The sequence below is a fragment of the Platalea leucorodia genome, assembly GCF_965183815.1.
Source record: "Platalea leucorodia genome assembly, chromosome: 12".
Lineage (NCBI taxonomy): Eukaryota > Metazoa > Chordata > Aves > Pelecaniformes > Threskiornithidae > Platalea > Platalea leucorodia.
In genome coordinates this window covers 17,063,123-17,086,686 of record NC_138834.1, presented here as the reverse complement: position 1 = coordinate 17,086,686, position 23,564 = coordinate 17,063,123, and the positions used below count along the sequence as shown (strand labels likewise).

Sequence of the window (23,564 nt, the reverse complement as noted above, 5' to 3'; positions counted from 1 at the left end):
TGGTGGACAGCCTACATCTGACTTACAAGTGCCTGATTAACATATTTAAATTCGTAGGTATCACTGCCCTGTATATGTGTGTGGAGATACATAACACTGAAAATTCCAAGCTTCTACATGGTTCATAAAGTTAGCGTATCATTGCTATTACTTTTCACATTTGAGAAAAGAAGCATCTGGCGGGACTGGAATGTTGGGAATATGTTATTTATAGCCCAAGTATGGTTATGTGCAAGGTTGGAGTACAGAAAAGGATTGAAGAAACAGAACAAATGTTATTTATTCTATAGCAGGATCGTGTGATTTGTTTAGGACTGTGTTATGTGCTTGGTCGTATACAGTTTGTCTAGATGAAGAAAGAAATAAATGAGAATGCTGTCTTTTTCTTTACTGCTGTCATGGCAGGCTGGCTTGTTAGCAGTAGTCGGAATTACTTTGTAAGGCAGTACTGATCCACTTTGGGGAATGAAGTAAGATTAGACCCAAATTCAGACTTGTCTTGGGTGCCAAAAAGAGATGGTTGTGCTTCTTTGTGGGACGCTGCGCACGTTAAGGTGGCTCAGCACCTGCCATAGCCTGTACTTTCTTGCAACCTTAGCTGGAACGCTGTCTGAAAAAGCATCTGCTGCTGCTTTGCTCGCTCCATCTGTTCACGAGCTTGGGCCCTAACACTCCTCACAAAATGCCATAGACAAATTCGCAGGAGCCCAGATAAAGTTATGAATGAACCAAATACATACAGGTATTGTGAAAAGTGACAGATGAGGATACAGTGGAAATAGTGCCCAGGTTTGTGAGACCTAATGGTGCATAATATTCATTAATAACGAATAGACTCTGATCTAGTCTGGATGTTTTGTTAATCTGGTATTGTGACTTTCTGTAATTTTGATCTCTATACTTCTGGTATTTCATTTCTTTCCATATGTAATCAGCCTTGGCATCTGAATGCACATAATCTTCTGAATTTGTCAGCAACGAAGAGCAAATTAGGGAGAAATCAGTCTTCCCAATTTGCTAATCTCCGAGTACAGTACAAAACTGAAATTTAACGTCCAATATTAGCAGCTGCATTATAATCTTCTAATTTTCCTTTTTCACAAATCCAGGAGAGATTGTCTTGGGAGGGGAAGAAAAGAAAGGAGACTCATAAGGAAGAAATGGCTTAGTCAATGCATAAACCACGTTTGTTACTGTCCTTACGAAGCTAAAGAATGGAGTTGGATGGTGTCATAAGATACCTTGGCAGGCTTGTTCAACAGGGAGTAATTCAGGTTTGTGCCTAGACAGCAGGGGAGAAAAAAAAAGAACCCTCTGTGAAGTTGCTGTACACTTAATAAGGAGACTGGTAGGAATGACAATGCAGATAAGGGCTCATGCATTCTCTTGGTTTTCAAGCTAAACTCACGAGCATTTCTGATGTGCTTTCCTCTCTGCAGTTTCCCAGTGATGGGGAACGTTTATTTTAAATCTTTTGACTTCCTAGGCTTTGTTAGGGTTGTAAAGTTACATATTATTCTTTCTTCTTTCATGCTTTCTATACATCATCTTGGTTGAGGGAGATGGAAGGGTTAGCTGCCAAAATTATACCCCTGAAACTGTGCCTGAAGATCAAGAGGCTCTCTCTGCAGAGCTCTCATTCCAGTGCTGAATGCATGCGTTGTATCTGGCTTTCTGGCTCTCAGACCCACCTGACAGGTCATTTCTCTAGCTGAGAGAGACACCAATTACTGCTGTGTCCTTTCTTTTTCTTTTCTTTTTAATTGTCCTACCTCTGCATCCACCTCCTCTAAAAAGAATTATTTATAATTCTGCTATAACCCTTTTCCATCTGCCTTTCATTAGCTCTGTTTCTGTAGAAACTCCTCCCATTTTGAGAGTAATCCGTTTTCATCTTTTTTTGTCTCGTCACCTCCTCCTGTATCTATTTGTTCATGCGAAATTATTCCACATCAGAGAGTATTAGCCGCTATCGTGTTCTGTGACTTCACCCGGGAAAAGGAATGGCTTTCCAAGCAACGTTGATGCTATGCCACTCCTTACTTCTGTAAAGATTTTAGTGAGATTTTGCCTAGTACGTGACCAACTGGTACAGAATACGGCGTGATGAAGTCCAGCAGCAGAGCGATGACGGTGGTAGTCTCAGCACGAGAGCTTCCGACGTTTAGGCATAAATGTACATGGGACTGTTAGCCGTTGTGGCTCAGCCTGCAGTTTTCTCTGGGGAAACTAAAATAAGACAATTAAGACAAACCCTCTCCAGCCTGTCACGCTGTTCCAGTATTACCCTGTTCTAAATTGCTGAAAAATCTTGACATTTTCTTCTTCTTCGCTATCCTTATGCTAATAATGATTCTTATAAGGGATGAACAGGAAAACATTTACATCTGAGTTTCGATACCAAGAGAAGGTTTTTATACTTGGAATGATTTAAAGTAATGTGTTTTGCTTAAAGCTAGCTATTTACCAAATTGGAATATAAAATCAGAGTAGAAGAGTAACACTCCCCCCATTGAGTTCATGTCCATTTAAGGCCTAAGCATTTCAATATAAAAACAAGGTCATGATATAGCTGTCCAAACTCAGAAATTCAGAGCTAAGGAAGACAGTTTTTCTGTAGCGTGCAGGGAAGCTGCACTCCACAAGCCATGTGAATGTCCTGCTATAATTTCAGTTGTTTATTATCGAGGCACAACAGGGCACGTGGAAGTGTAAACGTATTTCAACCTGTAGAACTTTCAGACTTTCAGAAGCGGAAGAAATGAATGCAAGTGAGGACAGTTACATGGCAAGGTAATAGTGAGGAATGAAGTTAAATTGTTTAAGTGTGTGTAGGCAGCCGCAGACTCCCTAAAAGACAGATGTTCAAAACAGAGAGGGTTTTGAAGTGATAAGTCCTAAGAATTCAGTACTGATGTTGTAATATGGCAGTTCATCCTGTCGGCTTTTAACTGGGTGTCAGAGTCACAAGAGTACTTCCAGATGTAAAGAGCACCTTTTCTCAGAAGTCTGTGGCTTAGTTTATGTTAACAACTGATAGATGACCTTAAGTTGATACTGAGTTCTCAGAAGACTGAGGCAGTTTACGTAAGGGAGAGGGAAATACTGCAACAAATTTGTCAGCTCTCTAATTTTGCATTGACAGCATCTGCCTTCATATGAAAACAGTGCATGGCACAAGGGTTCACCTTGATTCCTCAGTTTCTAGATGTCCAGACATCAGTGGACATCCACAGTCCCAGGTCCTATCTGAGTGAAATAATGGAGATTGTAGGTTGTCCTTTTCAGTTGAGTTTAGCCACACACTGGTCTCGGTGTCTTCTGAGTTTGCTTGTCCTAAATTTCTAAAGACAAAACACAGAGTTTAAGAGCCTGTGATTCAGTGTGCTGAGAACTTTCTGCTTACACAAAATGCCTGAAGAATTTGGCCCTGTTGGCTGTGCCTGATTTTAACTACAGATTTCAGTTCAAACTTTCAGGTACTCTTTAAAGGACTGGAAGTTAAATGACTGTAACATTCAACCCTCTTAATTGCAACCAGTGTCTTACCTTGTTTTTTCTGCTGAATTCAAAATCGTGCTTTAGAGCAGAGAGTTGTTCTCAACAGATGGCTCAACAAAAGCTGAAACAGAGAAGAGGCTGGACTGGTGAAGGACCTGTGGCCGCCTGCGGGCCCCCTTCGTGCTGCAGTTACCAGGCAGGAGGGTTCTCCTTCAACGCACGTGTTCGTCTGCTCTGTTTTCTTGCATCACTTGTATGCAACTGAGTTTCATTACTTTCTCCTTCACTTCCCATGCTGACTTACCCTGGTTTTTAGCAGCTGTCTTCCTCAGTTCCCAAGGCTGAATTCCTCCAACGCTTTAAAAACTCTTCTTTAAATACCTGTAACCCCGTGCCTGTTGTACCACCCTAGGGCAGGGGCTGCTGTCCGCCGGTGAGCGACTGCAGAGCGGCTCAGCAGTCAGCCAGGCTGCCCTCAGCCAGCCCTGCCGGCGCTCCCTCTGCGCTCTTGCTGCTTCGGCCTCCGCGGCGTTGGTATTCTCGCCTCCCCTTGTCGATCCTTGCTCTTCGTGAAGGTTTTTATTTTTCACAATGGGCACGCTCTGGAAACAGCTTCACTGCTGAATGTCGGCAGGAGGGGTCCGGTTTGTGGATGGCTCCTTAATTCCCTTTTGCCTCGTGCTGAGGCAGCACCCGTCAGTCGTGTCTTTTCCTCTTCCCTTTGGAAGTATGCTGACTTGCTTTGCTATTGCAACAGATTAATTCCAGAAGAGTTTTTCAGTACATGTAATGCCTATTTCTGATCTTTACCCTTCAAATTTCTTAAGTTTTATTTATTCAATCCAATACTATGCAGGAAATCCTTTGAAATTAAAACTGTCGTTGTTTGCATGTACCCATGTTAGATCAGTAAGGCAAACAGGACAGGAACGGCAGCTTCCCAGCCGCGGCCTGCGAGGTAGGTAGCCAGGGGCTTAGCGCAGGCTGGGCAGGGCTGTGGTCCAAGAGGCTCCGTGCACCCCTGGATCCCCCCGAAAATCCCGGGGAGTCGCTGGCCTACGGGTATCTTACACTAACGGAACACATCTTCTGGAGACCTTTTGTAAAAAGATTTGTAAAAGAACATGGTAATGATGCTATATTGTTACACTGTGTTTCGGTTTCACTAGCTGTAGATTACTGCCAGCAGCATAAAATTTACATATATTCCTGCACAAATGAAGACTGAAGAGAGATCTAGTTGCAAGCCTGCTGCACACGTATTACGTTACTTACGAAGTTCTTAGAAAATTGTGGGGTGTCATTATATTCCTTTAAGATGTTTTTCTAACAGCTGCTTTTGCTAATTTGCATTGTGCTTAGCTGGCTGTCAGGCCAAAGGAGGATGAAATACTGACAGAGGAGGAAAGGTCTTATGGCTTTCATTGGATAACTAGTACATAAAATTGAGAAGCAGTAGACCGCAAATGAGTGACTGTTAGTGTCCACAGGTGGTACTATGCGATGCTCTCCAGATGATGTGCGCTTGCTAAGCCAGATATTAAAACACAAAGATCAATTAGCTGCATTTTTATAATGCCATTTGAAAGTTCATGTGGTTGAATATCAGGCTGTTGTCTTTTTGATCTGGGCCCATACTTTTTTTTTTTTTAATTGAAGTTTTGTTTTTTTTTTAAAAAAGAGAGAGAAAGTATTGACCTTCAGGGGTTTTCTTTAACAGCACGCCTGCCGTCTTTCTGCACCTCTGGGAACCTTGGTAGTGGCAGGCAGTGTTTCTGGACACAGCATCTCCGCTGCCTGTGCTGCTGGACTGGCCCCAGCGTGGCTCTTACAGGGACCCGGTAGCTTGGGAATTGGTAGGGGCCAGGGACTGTTTCCAGGAGGCACTTGCGGAGCAGCCGCCTGTTGCTGGCTTCGCTCCCATTTATGTTGTCCTGTGCCAGCTGACCTCGGCGGTGGGACGCAGTTCGGGGTCTGTCTCATGTAGTTGTACAGTAGACTCTCTGTTCAGGACCCCAGCGATAAATATAGCAGTATGCCATGTTGTTATGGTGCGAACTTCTGTTCACCAGACTGCTTGAATTTCTTTCATTTCAGGGGGCAGTAGAACTTGTGTTCTGCAGCTTTTCGCCTCCAAAATTACTCTGACGCTTAATTTTTAACACATGGCTCTGTGTGTCAGCTTTGAATGTAATTTCCCAAATTTGGGATTTCAAGTCAAATACTTAGTTCTACAGCTATGACTTCGGTAGTGGTTTTTTTAGAAATAAATTTCATGGCAGGATATTTGGAATGAATTCAGAGGAAGAAAATAGGTAAGGAAAGGGTACCGAGTATACCTACTGCATCCCGTGATGAACTGAATAGTCCCACTGCCTGCTGTGGTGTAGTGCCTCATGGCAGACGCCCCTGGAGGGCCAGTGCCCCCCTTGTTTCTGTAGGGCAGCATCCTTATCCAGCTGGGCTCAGCTGGACCAGCCTGTGTTCCAGTGCAGTCTTTCCGTTGGCTTAGCAGCGCAGTGCATGAGGAAACTCTGAACTCCTTCACATTCAAGCTTTCCATGGCCTTTGCAACTGCTGTATGGGGAAAAAAGCTGTAGTAATTCCCGGCACTCTGGAGGGTGAGGCAGATGGAATACAGAAAATTAATTGGTTTTGCATTAGCACTATTCTTTGGAAATGTGGTGAGATATTTACTCCGCTGTGTCAGGGAGCAAAGGATCAGACCCATTTCCGTCACCATGAAAAAAAATGGAATAATAATATCTATCTTGTATGGTAAATAAGAAACAGTTAGTTCTGTGAACGATTGCATGTCCTGTGCGTGGCCATTAAAGTACAAAGTAAACCAGTTGTTACTGGGACTGGTGAAGTGAGTATTTCCTAGCGTCTGCAGGCACACAGGATTCAATCGTTACTCTTTTGAAGTGGTTGGAAGGCAAGGTAGCACAGATTTGCTAAATCATAGTAATGTGTTTTCAGGTTTTTTGTCTTGACACACAGAACTGCTGGGGAAGGTGTTCTGCAGAGGGATGAAGGCAAGTGGTGCAAGTGCTTTATTTAAGCACTTGAAGCTGTTGTCTGTTCATTTCTCCAGGCATTCGCTTTTGAAATCGTGTTAGTATTCTGTCCTGGAGCTCAAAGCTCAGCTCCTTCCTTTCTCCTGTAATGAAATGATGTTTTGTGCATGCACTGTAAGTTGCTTGTATCCTTTAACATATCTGTGCTATAATACTTCAAACCGCTTCCATCAGAAACGGGAAAACATTTTTTCCAGGTGCTAGTCACATTTTCTGGGCTTGTCTTTCAGTTGTCATGTAATAGGTTTAGTGCATGACTAAAGGTTTTTTTAAAATTCCGCATAAAATGTTTTATCACACTGTAATGTTAACGTCTCTTATACCTGACAGCAGGACGACTGCTGTGCAGAGAGACCAGAGCAGCTGTTTACTGGTTACAGTACTACTGCTTTTAAACTTTCTCCGCATCTGCAAATTGCCGAGTGAATATTTGTGACGGTGTTATTTTTCATTTTGCACGCATCAGAATAGCAAAGTAAATTGTCTCAGTATAAAAGCGGTTGCAGGAGCTGCGTAACCTGTATGTTATAGTGTGTGGATGTACGTATGTGGTGTATTCCCTGTCTGAAGAGAGACCGAGAGCGAGAATATTAACTGTGATGAAGTCATGAACCCGGGCGCCCGCTATAGGCATCTGCAAACACTGGTTACCCTGGCAACAAGTGGAAAGAGGTTGGAGAGGAAAGCTGGAGTAGGTTGTTGCATTGAATTGTTTTCAGCTTGTTTCTTCCTCACTAAAGCAGGGAGATGTTGAAAGGTATGATGTCCCTCTTTCTATGTGTATACTATTTTATATGTATGTAGACAGTTGTTGGGAAAGGGAAGGCTGAAAAAAAATCCTTGTATTGCAGCTCGATTGGAGATGAACTTTCCAATGTAAATAATAACATGCATTGCAAATCTGTGTTTTTCCTATGTGCTTCATTTTTGTGTGTTGTGCTGTAAGGTGAGCGTGCTAAATGGATCTGCAGAGTACAGCACCTGTCCCATCTTCAGCCTGGCGACAAGTGACTGTTGCATGTTACGTCTTCAGAAACTGGTTTTATTTTAAACTGGGTTTGTAGAGCTAATGTCTGAAAACCTGCCAAGACAGTACAAGTACTGGGTATTACCGAAAGATTTGTTAACTGATATTAAATCTGAGCTTCTGAACACCTTCAGAATGTGCTGTGCTTAACATTCTTGTGCTCCTGCGCTTGTGCGGAATATTGTGGCTCGTGAGTTAGTGGAGTCTTTACCTCCCTGGGGAAAGTTTTTATTAGAAAAACTAGGACATTATGTTCAGGGCTATAACAGCATCTTCCACAAGACAAATATCAAGATATTCTCTTCAGAAATCTGTTTAAGACAAATAACAGGAGATCCGGCTGTGTGGTTCTTCTTGATGATCCTTTTCTCTTTTGCCCTTTTTGTCTGTAATGAAAAAAGATATAATAAATACCTGTGCGCTATATTAAAGTATAAATAGGGTAAATTATGAGATACACCTGAAACAACCAATTCTTGTCATTTTCAAGAATTTAAAACAGTATTTTGTTTATGAACTTTATTTTTAACTTAGAAATAATGCCACTCAAGTGACCATTAAAAAAAAAAAAAAAAATTGCAGTCCTAAAAGAATTAAGCGTATGACCCAGTCAGGGGATAGAATTCAGTCACTGTGTATTTAACACCTCTGACAGCAAGGGACCGGTTAACAGACGGTGGTTCTTGATTTCTCATGTACTGAAAGACGCAGCCTAATAGAATATTAACAAGTGTTGTTTCCAGAAGCGCAGTGGTAGAAATACACGCGTAGTGCGCCAGACTCCGGCCCCTTCCTTTCCATTCGCTTCTACGTGAAAAAATGCTGACACATAATTTGATTAAAATCAAATCTAATTTTACCACACTATAAAACTGGACCTCCAAAAGTAACAAAACCAAATACGATATGGAAGGTGGAGACGCTTATGAGTGCGCTGATCGCTCATAGAAGAACATAGACCGATACCGGTCTTGTAGCATCTTCCCAGAACAGGCTGCTCAAAAGAGGTTTTGTCAGTGGGGCATAATTTAGTTAAAATAAAGCACAGCAAATCAGCTTAAGCAATGATATATCTTACAATTAAACAAAGATTATAATCAGCATAAGAGGTAGAGTTTTTTCATTAAACAATACTGCAAATCAGAGCTCTTATTCTGAATGGTGAACTAATAAGTCCCTAATGTAATTTAGCGGTTGCGTACATACAAAGCTCTTCTCAGTTAGCAGTATAGCTGAGGCTGTAGGATTTGCAGTTTATTTGTATATAGTATTGTATCTGCTAAATTATTTACTGGTTTTGTATTCTTGGTTAATAAGTGGATAAGAAACGTTCTGTTAAGTACTTACCCTAGATACTTAAGACACTGAGTTTGGAGTGTTGGAGCAAGTTTAAAAAGGAGTTGACTTCTTAGCTGTCTTGTAGGGTAATCTTCCGAAATCATCATTTTCATCTTGCCTTTCTTCAAATGTTGATGTAATGTTCCTTCCTATCTTTTGATCAAGTGTCTTGTAGCCATTTCAGTGTGGGAGTCTTCTGGGTTTAGACTACAGCTTATCGTCAGACGCTAGCAGTGTCATGGGATGTGTGTATATTGGCTTCAGGCCGCGTTAGGGCTGATCCTTCTTCGTACAGTCTCTTTTACTTTGTCGGCATGTGGTTAAATCGTACGTGTATCTGGTATAAAGGGCAGGCTAATACGCAAAATGATCCTTCAGCTATCCTCTGCTTCTTAAACAGGGAAACAATGAATTACGATTTTCCTAGTCGAGATTCCTGGAGTTACGTACTTCCTTCTGTGTTGCTTCTAAGCTGATTTGGTCTATTAATACAATATATGTACAGATGCAACTATTATTTTCCTGCTTCCAATGCTGTATTTTGAAGTATCCATAGAGGAATACGCAAGAGAGTGCTGAGAAGGAGAACTACGTTCTTCTGCATTAGACCTTTCCGTTTCGTACTTGGTGGTGAGTGGAACGTCACAGAGCAGGAACTGCCTGTGATTTGTGCTGTAGTGGGGAATTCTCCAAGAGAATTCCCCACAAGCAAACTCGTTTCTCCTAGGGCTTGGATTGGCTCTCAGCTACAAGTTTAGATGATGGGTTCTTTTCTTTACCAATGAAAAGTAGTGGATGAACGAACTTACGGCCTGCTTTGGTAAGCCTTTTTTGTACAAATTATTCAAGACCCCTAGAAAATTCATTTAAAAAGTTGCATCTTTCAAACTGCATTGATCTGACTTCTACCAAGCTGTTAAGCTGTAACGTTGTCTTAAGCATTTTCTGCAAGGGGAACTCTCGTACAGAAGAATATTACCATGGTAAATTCCAAGTTCTTATCTACGCCGATGAAGACGGAGAAGTGTTTTCAACACTTGAGGGGGTGGGAGTATTTTTCCAATGAGGAAAGGTTGAAATATATATTCCTTTTTCAGACATCATACTGTCAAAATCCAAAATTAATTTAGAGCATGGACATACAAAGAATTTTAGAGCAAGTTAGACTGTGAAACGTACGTTTCATCTGCTGGTCTGTGGTAGATGCCTGAGCACACCTTAGCCTGTGTAAATAAAAGGTGATTCAAATTAGACTAGACAGCCCTTTGTTTTTGAAGGATATCTTCTTTTTTATCAGAGAATAAGAGCTTGTTTGTGTGTCCCTAGCCTTGAAAGGCTAACTACTGCCTCAGTCTGCCCTTCCCAGAAAGGGCATCAGTAGCTCTCGGTAGTTCAGTGAAAATTGCTCGTTATGTACAATATGCAGCTCGGTGTAAGAAAACTGGTTTAACACTGCATTAATTTAAAAGCAGATACAGCTGGTATGTAATAGAGAGATTGTACACACACATACGTGGATTCTGAGTTATAAACATCCCAAGTTCTGGAGCAGCAGAAGGTGGGAATTTTAGACTCATGTATTTATAGAGGTACAGTGGACATATCAGTGAAAAGTGGGCATTTAGTTTAACTTGATATTGGTTTCATAGAACGCAGATTTGGCCCCGTTACTGGCTGCGCACAGTAATTAATCTTTCTTACCAGTAAGCTGCACTCCAGTGCAGCACGTACCTGCGGTTGCAGGTCCGGGAGGGCCCATCCGTCGCCGCGGGCTCAGCGTTGCGGCTGGTGGTGATGCCTGCAGGTGGTGCAGCCCTCGGGTCCCCGAAGGAGAGTGGTCAGGTGCATGTGTGTTTCTTACAGATGTGCAGAGATAAGAAAATGCCATACACAAGAATTTTTTCTTCTGCTTTTTAAATGACTTTTTTTTTTTAAGAGTTTGAATTGATGGCACCAGGTATGAAGAAGCTGGTATTGCCACCTTAGCTTGCCAGTATGTAATTTCACTCAGTCATGTTACAGTTTAGAAATAGAGCAAGGGTTAAAAAAAGTTTCTGCCAGTTGGTTAGACAGCAGAAGGATTGAGGCTTAGCAGAGAGATCAGGATGTCTCTTAATCTGTGAATTATATTTCATTAATAAAGAGGAAGAAGAGCTTGAAGTGCCTTTGGAGGGGCTTGGATTTCAGCAGCAGGAGTCGCGGCTTTGTCAGCAGATGAAAATGGCGACTGTTGCACCATCGCCAGAGCCTGTTTGCTGGCAAGTGGAATCGGTGACCAGCACAAATTCGGGACATGTTTGTACCCAAGGTAGGAGCTTTCGGTGCTTCAAAGAATTCTGAGAATGAGTGGCTAGCTGTGGATCAGTGCAGGGATTGATCGACTGCAGAGTTGTTTGCATATTCCTCAGTTTCTCTGCCTGCCTTCCAGTTAAGTATTCCAGAGTTTAGAGGCTTTCCTGGCAGTGTCCCAGCTTCCTGGGAAAGTGCCTTGTTGTCCCTTAATGGTTATTCTTTTTGGTGCATGACTCACATTCTAAATACCACGGCAGCAAAGCCAAATGAAAAACCTCCCAGTACCAGGCTATCATGCTGTATAGTTTGTGCATCCTTTAAAGTTGAATTTTTTTTTTTAATTGAAATCTTATATGGGGCAATATGACAACATTTTGGATTACACTATTGGAATATTTAGCAGAAGGAAATGATCTTTCACAAAACTTGACTGACTCAGCCTGTGTAAACATAAAAAACAGCATTACAGCAGTTAATGCTTTCTATCCCTCCTCTGCCCCCTTCCCAAGAGAAGTAGGAGTTGGTGTTTTAATTGAAAAAATGTAAAACTCGGTATTTCAGGCGGGCATAATCTAGATATTCACGTTTGGGGTGTCTCATTTTTCCTTATTTGTGAGAGGCAGATTATCCTGTGTCTGATTACTGCAACATTTCTGGTACTCTACTCTGAAACGATTTGCTGCCCATGGAGATGGGTCACTGATCTTGATGGAAAGCCATGCCTCATCTGCTGTGGCAGTTCCGACATTCTTGTGTACAGCTGAGAACATACAATTCAGTTTTACATCCCTTAGTAGCTAGTTCTACTGCAGGTTGTTTTCAGGATAGCATCGGGAAGCTGGCATTTTATTTTGCTGTATTTAAGTGGCCATGTCAGTTCTGGAAATCTGCAGGAGATGGATTTGACAAGACTGAATCTGTAAAAATGTATATGGACACCTGTCATTATTATCACTCTGAGATGGACTCTGGTGTTTTCATTCATATAACTTTAAAAAAATCAGTTTTGATTCCACATGAAGCAGCATTACTAGTAAGAAATCAAGAAATCTCTTTTAACAGTTTCTCAGTTTTTAATGGGAAAGCATTGTCTTCTGCTGATTATTGTTGTGTATATATTATTTTGTAATGTGGTAGGGCCTAAGGAAGGGCCAGACCCCACTTTACTTCATGAGACGAGTCCTGTCTGAGCCAGTGTGCATTGTAAAGACCGCAAGCTGAGACGCTTGGGAAGTACGTGGAAACCAGTGCGGCAGACAGCGGCATGAGCACACCAAGGAGGCTTTTATGGCAGGATTTGAAGAGAGTAATGAGGAAATTTTGGCCGGTGTTACCATATATTTTCCTTAAATTGTTGAGGAGTTGCTATCTCAGTAATTAAAGAGGCAGCGTTACGGTGGAGGAAATTAAGACTCATGAGTAAAGCTAAGTAGCTTTTTTTGTTGCGTTACAGAATGGAGAGGCAGTTAGAGAATGCAAAGATAAGATGATTGCATCTGAAACAAGTGGGAAAACGGTGTTTGTAGCAGCCTTTTAACTAGATGTAGATGGGTCAGTGCTACGCTGGCCACTTGTCATGCTTGGTCAGACTGAGTTTCTGCTGTCCAGTAAGATTTTTTTAAATTATTACTGGTTTCCAGTTGTCATTATAGAATCTTGAGGCACTTTTCTTCTGTTTCTGAGCGTTAATTAAAGCAAGGCTCGAAGAAAGGCCTTTTGAGCCAGCCGTACGTCTAACAATGAACTGTTCCCTCTTCTTTGACAGCTGAAATCCTAGGTAGCTTTGTAACATGTTTTTTCTTATTATTTTCTGTTTAGCCTCCAGTTCCAAGCCTGAACTCAGCTCCAGTTCACAGACTTTGGGAAGTCAGCAGAACAAGACAGATGGCACCCGAGTAAAAACTCGCATTCTGCCCAACATGCCAAAGCTTTTCATACCTTCATCTGTCACCAAATTTCCACCTGAGATCACTGTCACTCCACCCACTCCCACCCTCCTTTCTCCAAAGGGCAGCATTTCAGAAGAGACCAAGCAAAAATTAAAGGTAATAAAAGGGAAACAGTAATTTTTTAGATTATCATTTTTATCTCAATTCTCCCCTTAGTAAAATACTTGTACGAAAGGAGCAACAATTCCTGTCCCCAGTTCATAACCAGAGATAGAATAAGTAGTGGAAGAAGATGCTAGCTGTTATCAGCAGGAGCCAGTTTTAAAGGACTGGTGAAATACTGGCCGTGGGTGAAATCCTAGCTAAGTCCTTACCCCTTTCCTGAGGGAATTAGAAAGAATTACAAAAATGGGCGAGGGAGCTAGTGCAGCCGTTGCAATTCTTAGGTTAGCGGAAGCTAGCAGAATATTAACTGTGGGGAAGCCTACTGGTAAATGTTATGTTGTTTCACATTAGGATGCCGTATCTTTTATAGAAGTAAGAGAGCTATTGAATGTGAAGGAATAGCAACCAGTTGGCTTTTTAATCCCGGTGATCGTGGATTTATCCTGACTATTTAGCAATATATTCTCTCTCTCTCTTTTTGGGATCAGTCTGCTATTTTGTCTGCTCAGTCTGCAGCGAATGTAAAGAAGGAGAGCCTTTGTCAGCCAGCTTTGGAAATCTTAGAGACCTCAAGCCAGGAGTCCTCACTGGAAAGTGATACTGATGAAGATGATGACTACATGGACATATGAATGAATTCTGGCCATCATCAACACCAACCATATAACCATTCTTCTTGTTGCCAGCATCTCTGGCAGTCGAAACATCTTCGTTGGCATTACTCTCCATTTAATCTGCATCATTGTGTTCTTCACTTTCATTACCTTTGTTATCACCACTACCGCTTGTATTGCCTTCAAAATCTCGCCATTCTCCCCATCGTGGTGCTTGACGGAAAGAATGATTGTTTACCAGGCACTTAACTAATTTGGACCACTCTGTCACCTTTAACTTCAGTAAATGCAAGGATGTTTTGAGCTGCAATTCACATCTTTCTACTGTTCGTGCTTCTTCAAACCAGAGCCTTGGGAGTTGCTCCAGTAGCTCTTTTTTATAGCATTTTCTTCCTTTTAGTTGTCTTTTTGCATTTTCCCCACTAGTTAAGGTTTTCTCCCGGTAATTCAACAGCCTAATGTCTGTCTAGCCATGCCACGATTAGTCCAACAGCTCCTTTTAAGGTGAATGGAGTAGGAAGAATTTGCTGAGCTGGTAGAGGTTTTAATTGCATCAGGAAATACTATGGCTTTGTTGTGGGGCAAGAAGGGTGAGCTGAGAGTCTGTCAGCTCCTCGGCACTGCTGGGTGCTTTGCTGGAAGTTGACTCGGTGACAAGAGGCAAAGAACCAGCTTTTCCAGGCAGAGGGAGAGGTTGGCCTCCTGTTAGTGCTCATTTCACACCAGTGTATGAGGTCCAGCAAAAACGATCTACCTGAATGCTGGCTTACAGAACTGATCTTTCCAGACTTGTCTTACAGTCCTTTCTCTTCTAATGCCTTGGACGAGCATTTTGAATTGGGGGCTAGATGATATTTTTATGGTGGTATTGAAAAAACTTGAAAGATTTCAGTACCATTTCAGTAATGACTGTTTTTTACAGAATGACACGAAAAGGTGTTTTTTATCTATCTGCAGAGGGACTGCTCAAGTTATTTATATGAGAAAATAATGGTAACAAAGACCCTTTTTTTTTTTTTCTACTAAATGTTAACTTTGTAAAATAATGAATGCAAACCATGCAAAAAAATACATGTCACACACTATATATATACACGCGTGCGGCCACACACATATATATATGTGTATGTACATATATATATGTATGTATATGAAAAAAGAAAATGCATACACTTGCAATGTCAGATTTCTTTGTGTTTGGGGGAGGTGGTTTTCTGTAAAATGCAGAGCTTTGTATAAACTTTTGGTTTTTTTCTAATAAAGTTGAACTGTACTGTTGTCTCTGTTTGTCTGAGAGGGCAAGGTGCCACGGTTCTGGAAAAAGTACTCCTCCTCCCTTCCTTTTATTGCTGGGATGGGGTGGTGGTGGAGGAAGGGGGCGGGGGGAGGCCTCCTCCTTTTGTGAAGGCTGCCGGAGCTCTTGGGCCGGGTTTGCTCTGGTGTGGCCCGGGCCCGCGTCCGCCAGCGTCGCCGAGATTGCCTGCAGCAGGTTCACTTCCCCACTGAGACGCGATCTGAATTCTTTTTCACCTCTCTGAGCGTCTCTGAATGCTGATGAACAACGTACGGGGGAAGACAGCACGTGGTGAACAGGACCACATAGACTATTTGCTGTACAAATTAGCATTAATCCACTATTACAGTGATGGCTCTTAGGCACTGTAAGAACGGTGAATGGACCCTGGATAAAAAGAAGCAGCATCAAACTTTGTATCGCAAGTTTATTCTCAGATTCTGGGTTATTTGTTTTGAAAAAAATGTCATGTGTAATCAAGTGAGCATGTCCATCTCGGGTGTATCAGCAACTGTGTGTGTAACTTGCTCGCTTACTACAAGTGATGGGTGAGCTGGATGCAACTGGTGTGCAAGAGATCCGGTAACTGAATGGTAAAAGCAAATGGGTATTTTCAGTAGTAATATGTTTTCAGTGTTTGCTCTTTAATTCGGTGTGAGTTATTATAAATACAGTGTATGGCATGCTGTATTGTCATGGACTGGTAGTAGGCTAAGGCAGCTGTAGACAGGCAGGCATGATCTTTATTTTTCTAGAAGATAGCACAGGAAAAAAATCAGCTTCTTATGGGAGATGGAACACAACTCAAAGGATGCAGTCCTAAAGAGGGCTTTTTCACCCAAGCAGAGTAGACTAGATATGCTTTTTGGCTAATGTAGATTCTTAAATGTATGGCTAGCTTCACATTTAAATTCTTAGCTCTGCGCTTCTAGCATGGGTTGCTGTATGAAGAGAGAGCGTTTGATTTTCTTAATGGAATTTGGTCACTGAAAATGGTTGTTTTCCTTTATTAAGGATTCCTTGGTATTACACATTTTGCTTTTTTTTTTCCTTTTCTCTCCAGAGCTTGCTAAAATGCCTGATCTTGAGCTTTCTTTTGACTTCTAGTCCTGCTTTTTGAGAAGGATTTAATTTTTTGCCCGTTAAGGAAGGCTAGAGCAGTAAGTGGAACTGTTCCTGTCAGCAAAGAGATCTGAACTTTGCTGATCTGCTCTAAACTCATTTTAACCTTCAAACTATACAACCGTGCAACTTGTTTTATCCTATATTCAAAACTTGTACCTGTTTTTCTTTTTTTCTTTTTTTTTTTTTTTTTTTTATCGTCTTTTACTCACATTATGCTCTCGGGTAGCTCAAGGACTTTTTCTCAAGCTCGAGAAGTTACTGAGGGTGACCTACAGAGCCCACCACCTCCGAGCCCTGCCCTTCTGCTGGTGGCTAAATGTGTGCCTCGGCCGCGGGCCGTCTCCCACGGCGGGCAGGACGGCTGGTCCAGGCTGGAGGAGCCGTCCGTCCGTGACCCCTCTGTAAGTACAGCCCGCGTAGTCCTTCCGTTCAGGGAACCATCTTCTGGAGTGAAGACGCCAAGATCACGGGGTGCACTTGCATGCAATGCTTGTTTCGATCACCGTCCCTAAAGGTACTTGGAGCAAGAACTTCAAATCCCTACAAACACAAGTGTTCGCTTAATGTGGCATCTTCTGAAGCCTGGCAATACAATTCGGTGGAATTTTCAAGAAAAAAAGGCATTATGTTAAACCACAGTTAGCTGTTAGTTTACTTGAAGCAATTTCTTTCATTTCAGTCTAATCCCAGTTGTACTAGCTTGAAGTCCGAGTACGGGCAAGGCCCAGCTTACCAACGCCCCATTGCAGAGATGCGGATCAGATGTAAACGCAACGTCTGTCTTCAGGATGTACTGGGGACCCTCGCTTCTGGGATCTCGGCGTTCCCAGGTGTCTTTCTAACGTGTCGGACAAAGAAATGGCAGCTGCTGAAGTATATTGCTTTGTTTTATCCCTGTGAAGCTATAGGGACAGCAGTGTCTGGTGCCTGACGTAAGCTTCAAGGTAAGGTCTGTGACCGAGTCGGGGGGCAGGAGGCTTTTACTCCACCCCGGCCAGTAATGGATTAAAAAGCAAATCCCTTTGGCTACTGAAACGCTGAACTGTTAGGACTTCCAGGCAAATAGAAAAAACGGTTTTGTTCCAAAGCAAATGGGAAAAGAAGTTTTGAATCGGATGTTGAGAGTAATTCGTGGATGGTTGCTACGCTTTCTGTGCTGTTACTGGGCGTTGTTTTTACATGGTAAGATGCCTTTCACTGGTCACCATCGTTAAGGTGTGAAGTACTGGGCTTTGGCTGTGCTTAATGCAGTTTCATTTCCTGGCACAAGGATTATATAGTCTATGTGTAGTTAAGACCATCGACGGTTTCTCTCTCTGAGGCAAGGACTAGTGTTTTGCTAAGAATTAATTTTGCTGGGCACAGCTGTCGTTAGTGGCCTCTGCCCACTGTCTCAGAGATGCTGTTCTTCAAAAGCTGATGTTTCATTCCACAACCAAAATATCAAAGATACTGAGTACCTTCCTTAATTTTATCATGTACTAGGGTTTGTCAGTTGTTGTCTCCTGTTTTGCTTTGTTGTGTTTTTTTTTTTTTTTAATTAGAATGATATTTCCTCATGAATAATGAAATTAATGTCTTTTGCAGCCAAAATAAACACCATATGGTCAGGGAGAAAGGGACCAGGAAAAGATGAGGAAGGCATGGCAGCCGAAGCCGATTAGGAGACAAAACGGACTGAAGGGAAACGGAGGGGCCAGGTGAGAACAGACTGAGTCAGGGTGGGATCACGCCATCCTTAAATTCGCCGTTCTGGTTTTGGCAGTGGTGTTGATATTTCAGTCAAGCTGCAAAATCCGTTGCGTACGTGGCTTGTGCGTGCAGCGTACGTAGCTTGCGTGTACGGTGCCGCGCACCGCGCAAAGCTCAGTTCTGTTCCTGCGGGTGCTTGTCATATTCTTTTAAGGGAAAAGGTGGCAGGGCAGATGAATTGGGATGCTCAGAAGAAAAAGCAGCAGGCATAAATCTTAATGATCTCCTATTTAGTCATGTAAAGCTGGGATGAAGAAGCTTTGTTCTTGCGGTTGAAGACGATGGTAAGAACTTCAGTGTAGGTGTTGAGTGCTAATTGCCATCTTTCCCTTTCTTCTAGCTGATGACTAGGAATCGACTGATGCTAAGCTTTGGAGCCCGTGTCAGGATTTTGGGCGTAGCCTCGGGGCACTGTACCGCAGGCTGCGCGAGCCCAGGCTGCGCCTTTGGCAGAATCCCCCCGTGGGAGACGCGGCAGCTGCGGTTGCGGGGCTGCGAAGGGTGACAGCCCAGCAGCCGCGGTTTGCTGGCTTCTGGAGGACGACTTGGCTTCACTCGAGTGGCTCTTTCACACCCGTACTCGGAGACTCCAGCCGGATCCCAGCAGAGGTTTGAAGACGCATCTCTCCTTGTTCCTGCTGCTGTTTATCTAATGCGTGCATGAGGATGGCCATCCCCGTCAGCAAGCGCTCGTGAGCCAACTCCAGAGCCCCTGCTCCACAGTCTTCAAAGCTGTCTTGGAGCCCACCGACCTCTGGCAGCTTTGCTCACGGAACGTGAGTATCTTGCTGCCTGTGGATTTCTTTTGGCCACAGCTGACCCTCAAAAAGAAGAGTTGGGGCCTTAGAGACTGTGTATGGAACACGCGTGTGTGTTTGACACCCCCCTACTACCCACACGCCGTCCGTACCGAGCACGTGAGCTGTGCGCCATGTCTTTAGGCTCAGATTGCAACCTTGCAGTGCTCAAATGCAGCAGCACAGTAGCTGTGGATGTCAAGGGGCTTTTCTGTACGTTATCTCAAACATATTTCCTACGGACGGATTGATCCCTAGTGAAATGTAACGTATGCGTAAGGACAGGGCGCGTGGCCGGGCTGGCTGGAGCGCGGTCCGGGGCTGTGTGTGCAGCCGTGTGCCCCGGGCTCGGCCCCTGTCGCCGGGGAGCCGCGCTCGCTGCTCCGGCAGCGCGAGGGGGCCCTGGGACAGAGGGGAAGGGGGGGACCAGCCCTCACCCCCCAACCCTAAAATGGGTGACCGCGATCTAAACTTCTGACAGAGTAAACTGCATTGCTGGTTTTGACCTCGCTTACTCCTCGGGGCCCTCTGCTACTGTACCGTATGTCCTTCTCATAATACCCAGCCCGATTCGAGGTGGGGGAAGGAGAATCCTCATTGTCTGTTTACAGGATTCTGTCCCGTGTTCCTGGCCATGGAATAATAAAAATAAAAAAAAAATAAAAATAAAAAAGAGCTCACTTTGTTACTATTAATATTGCAACTCAGCAGGAAAACAGATCCCCTATTTACTTGCTTTTCACACGACATGTGTTTACCCCATAAGTTTTTCCCTTTTTTTTTTTTTTAATTCCCCTATAAAAAGCCTACTGGGTGTTTTCCATTTTCTTAGTGTGCAGCACATTATAATGGGGGAGAGAAAGAGTATCTTTTGACAGTTAATCTTGTGTAAAAGGACTCAAATAATGCTTTCAGCTTCATCAGCATAAATCCTGATGAATTCAATCCGAGTTCATTGCGGTGGCATGAAGTTTGTACCGGCCTAACTGAGCCCAAGAGTAGGTGATAAACATGCAACTCATAGGTCTGTCAAGTGTTTTGAGATAGATTCATTAAAGTAAAATTCTAATTAGGGACAAAAATGTGTATGAAAATGATGGAAGAAACACGTAGCTTTCAAGCTTGGAAAAAATCTTGTATAACAGCCTCTGTTACCCAACGTAGCCAGGAGCTGGATCGAGCGCTGTCGTAACCTTGCAGAAAGGCACCTGAAACGGGGCAGCGCGGTGGAGCTGAGGCACGAACTGACGGCAGAATCAGAAAAACAAAGGCACTTCTACCAAGAGGAGAAGTAAAATCGCACTTCTGCCTGCATTGAAGATTTATCTGCGCAATTAAATGATTGCGTGTGCAGCTTGGCACAAAAGCACTCAATTATATGATCCCAGTGGGAGGAACACTTCGCGATGTCTCTCTAAGTACCTTGGCTTATCGAAGGAAACTGCCTATCTGAAACCAAGTCAGCGTGTCTGGTAAAAGTAGATGTTGCTCTCAGATGGGACACTGATATCACCCCCTCAATTTTTATTTCTCAGCCTATATTTTTCTCTCCCTTCTCTTTCAGAGACCCTGCAGACAACAGTGAATTCCAGTATAAATGGAATATAAACAAAGTTCGTTTATGGTATAAGCATATGAGAACAGCATTGGAATGGTATTCATTTAATTTGAGTTGGTGATATTATTCTAACCGCAAGCGGAAGGCCCCGGCGCAGGCCAAAGGCGTTTTAGACGTAGTGCTTCCCGTGCGAGTGCGGAACCGTGACGTGTAACGCCAGCTAGCTCAAGGACCTGTCCGCACGTCCACCTTCTTTTCTTTTTACTTCTCTGAGGTTTTTGGCAGATACGGAGGGCTGTCGACAAGAAATAATATGCAACTGAGTTTTATTTGCAAATATGCATCGCGTGAGCTATTATCTAATACAGCACTGAACACACACTGTTCAGTAATAATTAGTAAAGGATGTTGTGTGAGCAGAAAAGCTTCATACTTTAGAAGTGTTCTTTGATTCCTTGTAATTTAAGCCATGCCAGAGATTTAATTCCCTTGAGTTACACACTAAAATGTATGAAGAGTCACATTTTCTCTTCTAAATGTGTGAGCATATATAAGATGTAGCTCCTTCAATAAGATTGCAATGATCATTTTCTTTTCCCCTTAAGAGATGGCACTAGATGTAGTCTCAAAGAATAGCTTAACTTGTTAATTGAGCCGGCATATAAAACCACCATGCTATATGAATGTCAGAAAGCAGTAGTTTGAATATGGAAATTTGTCACTAAGGAATGTCTAGACTGTATGTTAGATTTCCATTAAGTTAGAGTGGGTTAGAAAAAAAAAATTAAGGTTTAGAAATTCGTAGTGGAAGTTACTGAGCTTACACCATCAATTTGCAACGCTGCGCCCTCAAGTAATCAATGCAAGTTCAAACAAATAACAGTGCTGCTATGGCTTCCCAATAGACGGCACTGCTGGAAACGCTTCCTATACTTAATAAGTAAATGGGCTTTCCTGGGAGGAAAGCAAAGAGCCTGATGTGTTGTCTCGCAGCAAGTAGCAGTGGTACAAGCTGATTTTTCAGTTTGGCTTTTTTGAACATAGTAACAGCTCGGGATTGCACATTGTAAAGTATTGCTGCAAAAAAGTGCAGGGGTTTCTTGTTGACAGCCTGGGTCCATCATCGCCTTGCTTTGCCGGCATAAAGAAGCCCTTCAGTTCCGCCCGTGCAGCCCGAGCAGGCCGCTGGCGGCCCGGCCGTGCTGCCAGGGTTTAACCGCGGGCAGGCAGAGGCGTGGGTCGTTCCGCAGAAGCCGGGCAAGCCGAGCGCATTCACTGGCGCGCTCCTGGAAGCACCATGATGCGTTTCTTTGTCTCCAAAATCAATCTTCCAATGAACTGAGCAAAGATTCTCCGACAACGGCAAGTTTGACCCGGCCTGTGCTTTTCTTTGGAAGTTGTTGATATAGCGGGTTTTCTCAGTGTAAGAAAAAAATAGAAAGCAGTGCAGGATTGCTAGAAAGCCTGCAGCCTCAGAGTCATTTTAATCCCTCGATGTCTTCCCCTGCCTCCCCTGGGCCACCAGTCTGCCCCGTCAGCCGGGCTGGCAAGTGGTCGGCCTGCCTGTGCCGCAGCCCGCGCTGCGGGAGCAGACCTGCCCGGCGAGCTCCCGGCCGCGCGCCTGGGCGGCTGCGAAGAGGCAGACAGGCGGTCCTTCAGCAGCCGCGCGCAATCCGGGTGGCTGCTCTGGAGACGTTACCCTCTAAATTAAGGAGTTCACTTTTAGACAATTGATAATTGAATTAAAATGTAGGAGAGAGTAAATAGTATGTGCTTATATGCACTCCTGCCGCATTTGCTTTTTCAATAAGACGAGCTTCTTGCAATTTCAGTGAAACTCGGAGACGTTTACGTTACCGTTCTAAGGCCCGGTTTGTGTCTGTGGTCACATTCCAGTGATGAGAACTCGGGTGCAAAGGCAGCACAGCGCAGCAACTGTCGTGTTATCTGGCACTATGAAGACAAATGGAAAAGTGGCTGTAAAGAATATGAAAATATGGAAATGTTATTTCCAAGCGTAGAGAGTCTGCTGGGGAAGAGGGAGAGCGGAGGAGGACAACGTTTCTTCTAAAATATGCCTGATTCAACAAGGTACCTCAATATAACTATAATTGACTACTCTTGGTTTCAGTGAAGATAGCAAAGGGCATCATCAGCTTATATTGCACCGTAGGCTTACATTGTACACAATTTCTTTAGTGACCTAACGTATTTCCACAGCTAAAATTTAGATTGAAAACAGGTGCTTTAAAATAAATAGACTGAACTTCCTTAGTACTTGCAAACTCGAGAGTTCACAGTTAACCACTGAAAAATGCAAAAGGCCAAAGAAAGGTGGGAGCATCTCTGCTGGTAAAAATCTCGGCCCAAGTGAAATCTGCGGGACACCGAGTGTCTGTAAGGGACTGTAAGGAATGGGCTTGGGTATGGTAGGGTGCGCAAATAAAATGACAACGTAACGTGGGGTTTAGATAACAAATCAATTGGAGCAAACAGGAACAAACTATAGTTTTAAAATTGTGCTACATTTAGAGAGCAGTACCAAGGAAGTCAAAATTCCCCAATTAATTCTCCCTGAAATTATGATGGCTGTGGCATATAGATGAACTTTGGCGAGCAATTGGCGTTAGCAACATAAGTTCCAGGGAGGGAGATCGTAAGATGAAGTTCCGTTTAGCGATACCTGCCTGTGTGTGATCCCTGGGACAGGGTGTTTAGTAGGAATATCATTTTCTTTAACGCCTTTTCTCCCCCACCCTCAGTGGTTGGTATTGTTCCAGCAAGGAAATCCCGGTGCCTTTCAGAGCAGCAGCAGCAGAGCTGCTGGTATTTACGGAATACGATGGACCAGAAGCCGGCTCGTTCCCGGTGTGTTCTCTGTCTGGGCTTCGGCAATATCCACCTTCCGCACCTATTTCGTAACACCACCATCGATTTGTTGGTTAAATCATAACAGTCAAAAGAACTGAATTGTGCATCAGAGCTTTCCCACTAGCTGGTGAGTTTTTCAGTTTACCATTTATCTCCCATTTTCTATCTCCATAAAATGGAAACTACTTGTCCAAAAAAAAAAAACCAAACCCCACCCCAAACGGCCACTGAATTTGAAGCTAAGACATTTTTATAGATCTT

General features: G+C 43.3%; 1 protein-coding gene across 5 annotated transcripts in view; it reads left to right on the top strand.

Annotated features, from left to right (window-relative positions):
- Positions 1 to 15,179, top strand: part of CABIN1 (calcineurin binding protein 1) — a 117,690-nt gene extending 102,511 nt beyond the window's left edge. For 4 of the 5 annotated variants that reach the window (XM_082325091.1, XM_082325092.1, XM_082325089.1 and 1 more), the window contains exons 36-38: positions 11,090 to 11,254; positions 13,057 to 13,283; positions 13,781 to 15,179. In XM_082325091.1, the coding sequence (XP_082181217.1) occupies positions 11,090 to 11,254; positions 13,057 to 13,283; positions 13,781 to 13,924 (536 nt within the window). In that variant the 3' untranslated portion in view covers positions 13,925 to 15,179. The remainder of the gene's footprint in view (positions 1 to 11,089; positions 11,255 to 13,056; positions 13,284 to 13,780) is intronic. The other variant, XM_082325093.1, reaches the window with a different exon arrangement.
- The last annotated feature ends 8,385 nt before the right edge of the window (positions 15,180 to 23,564 follow it).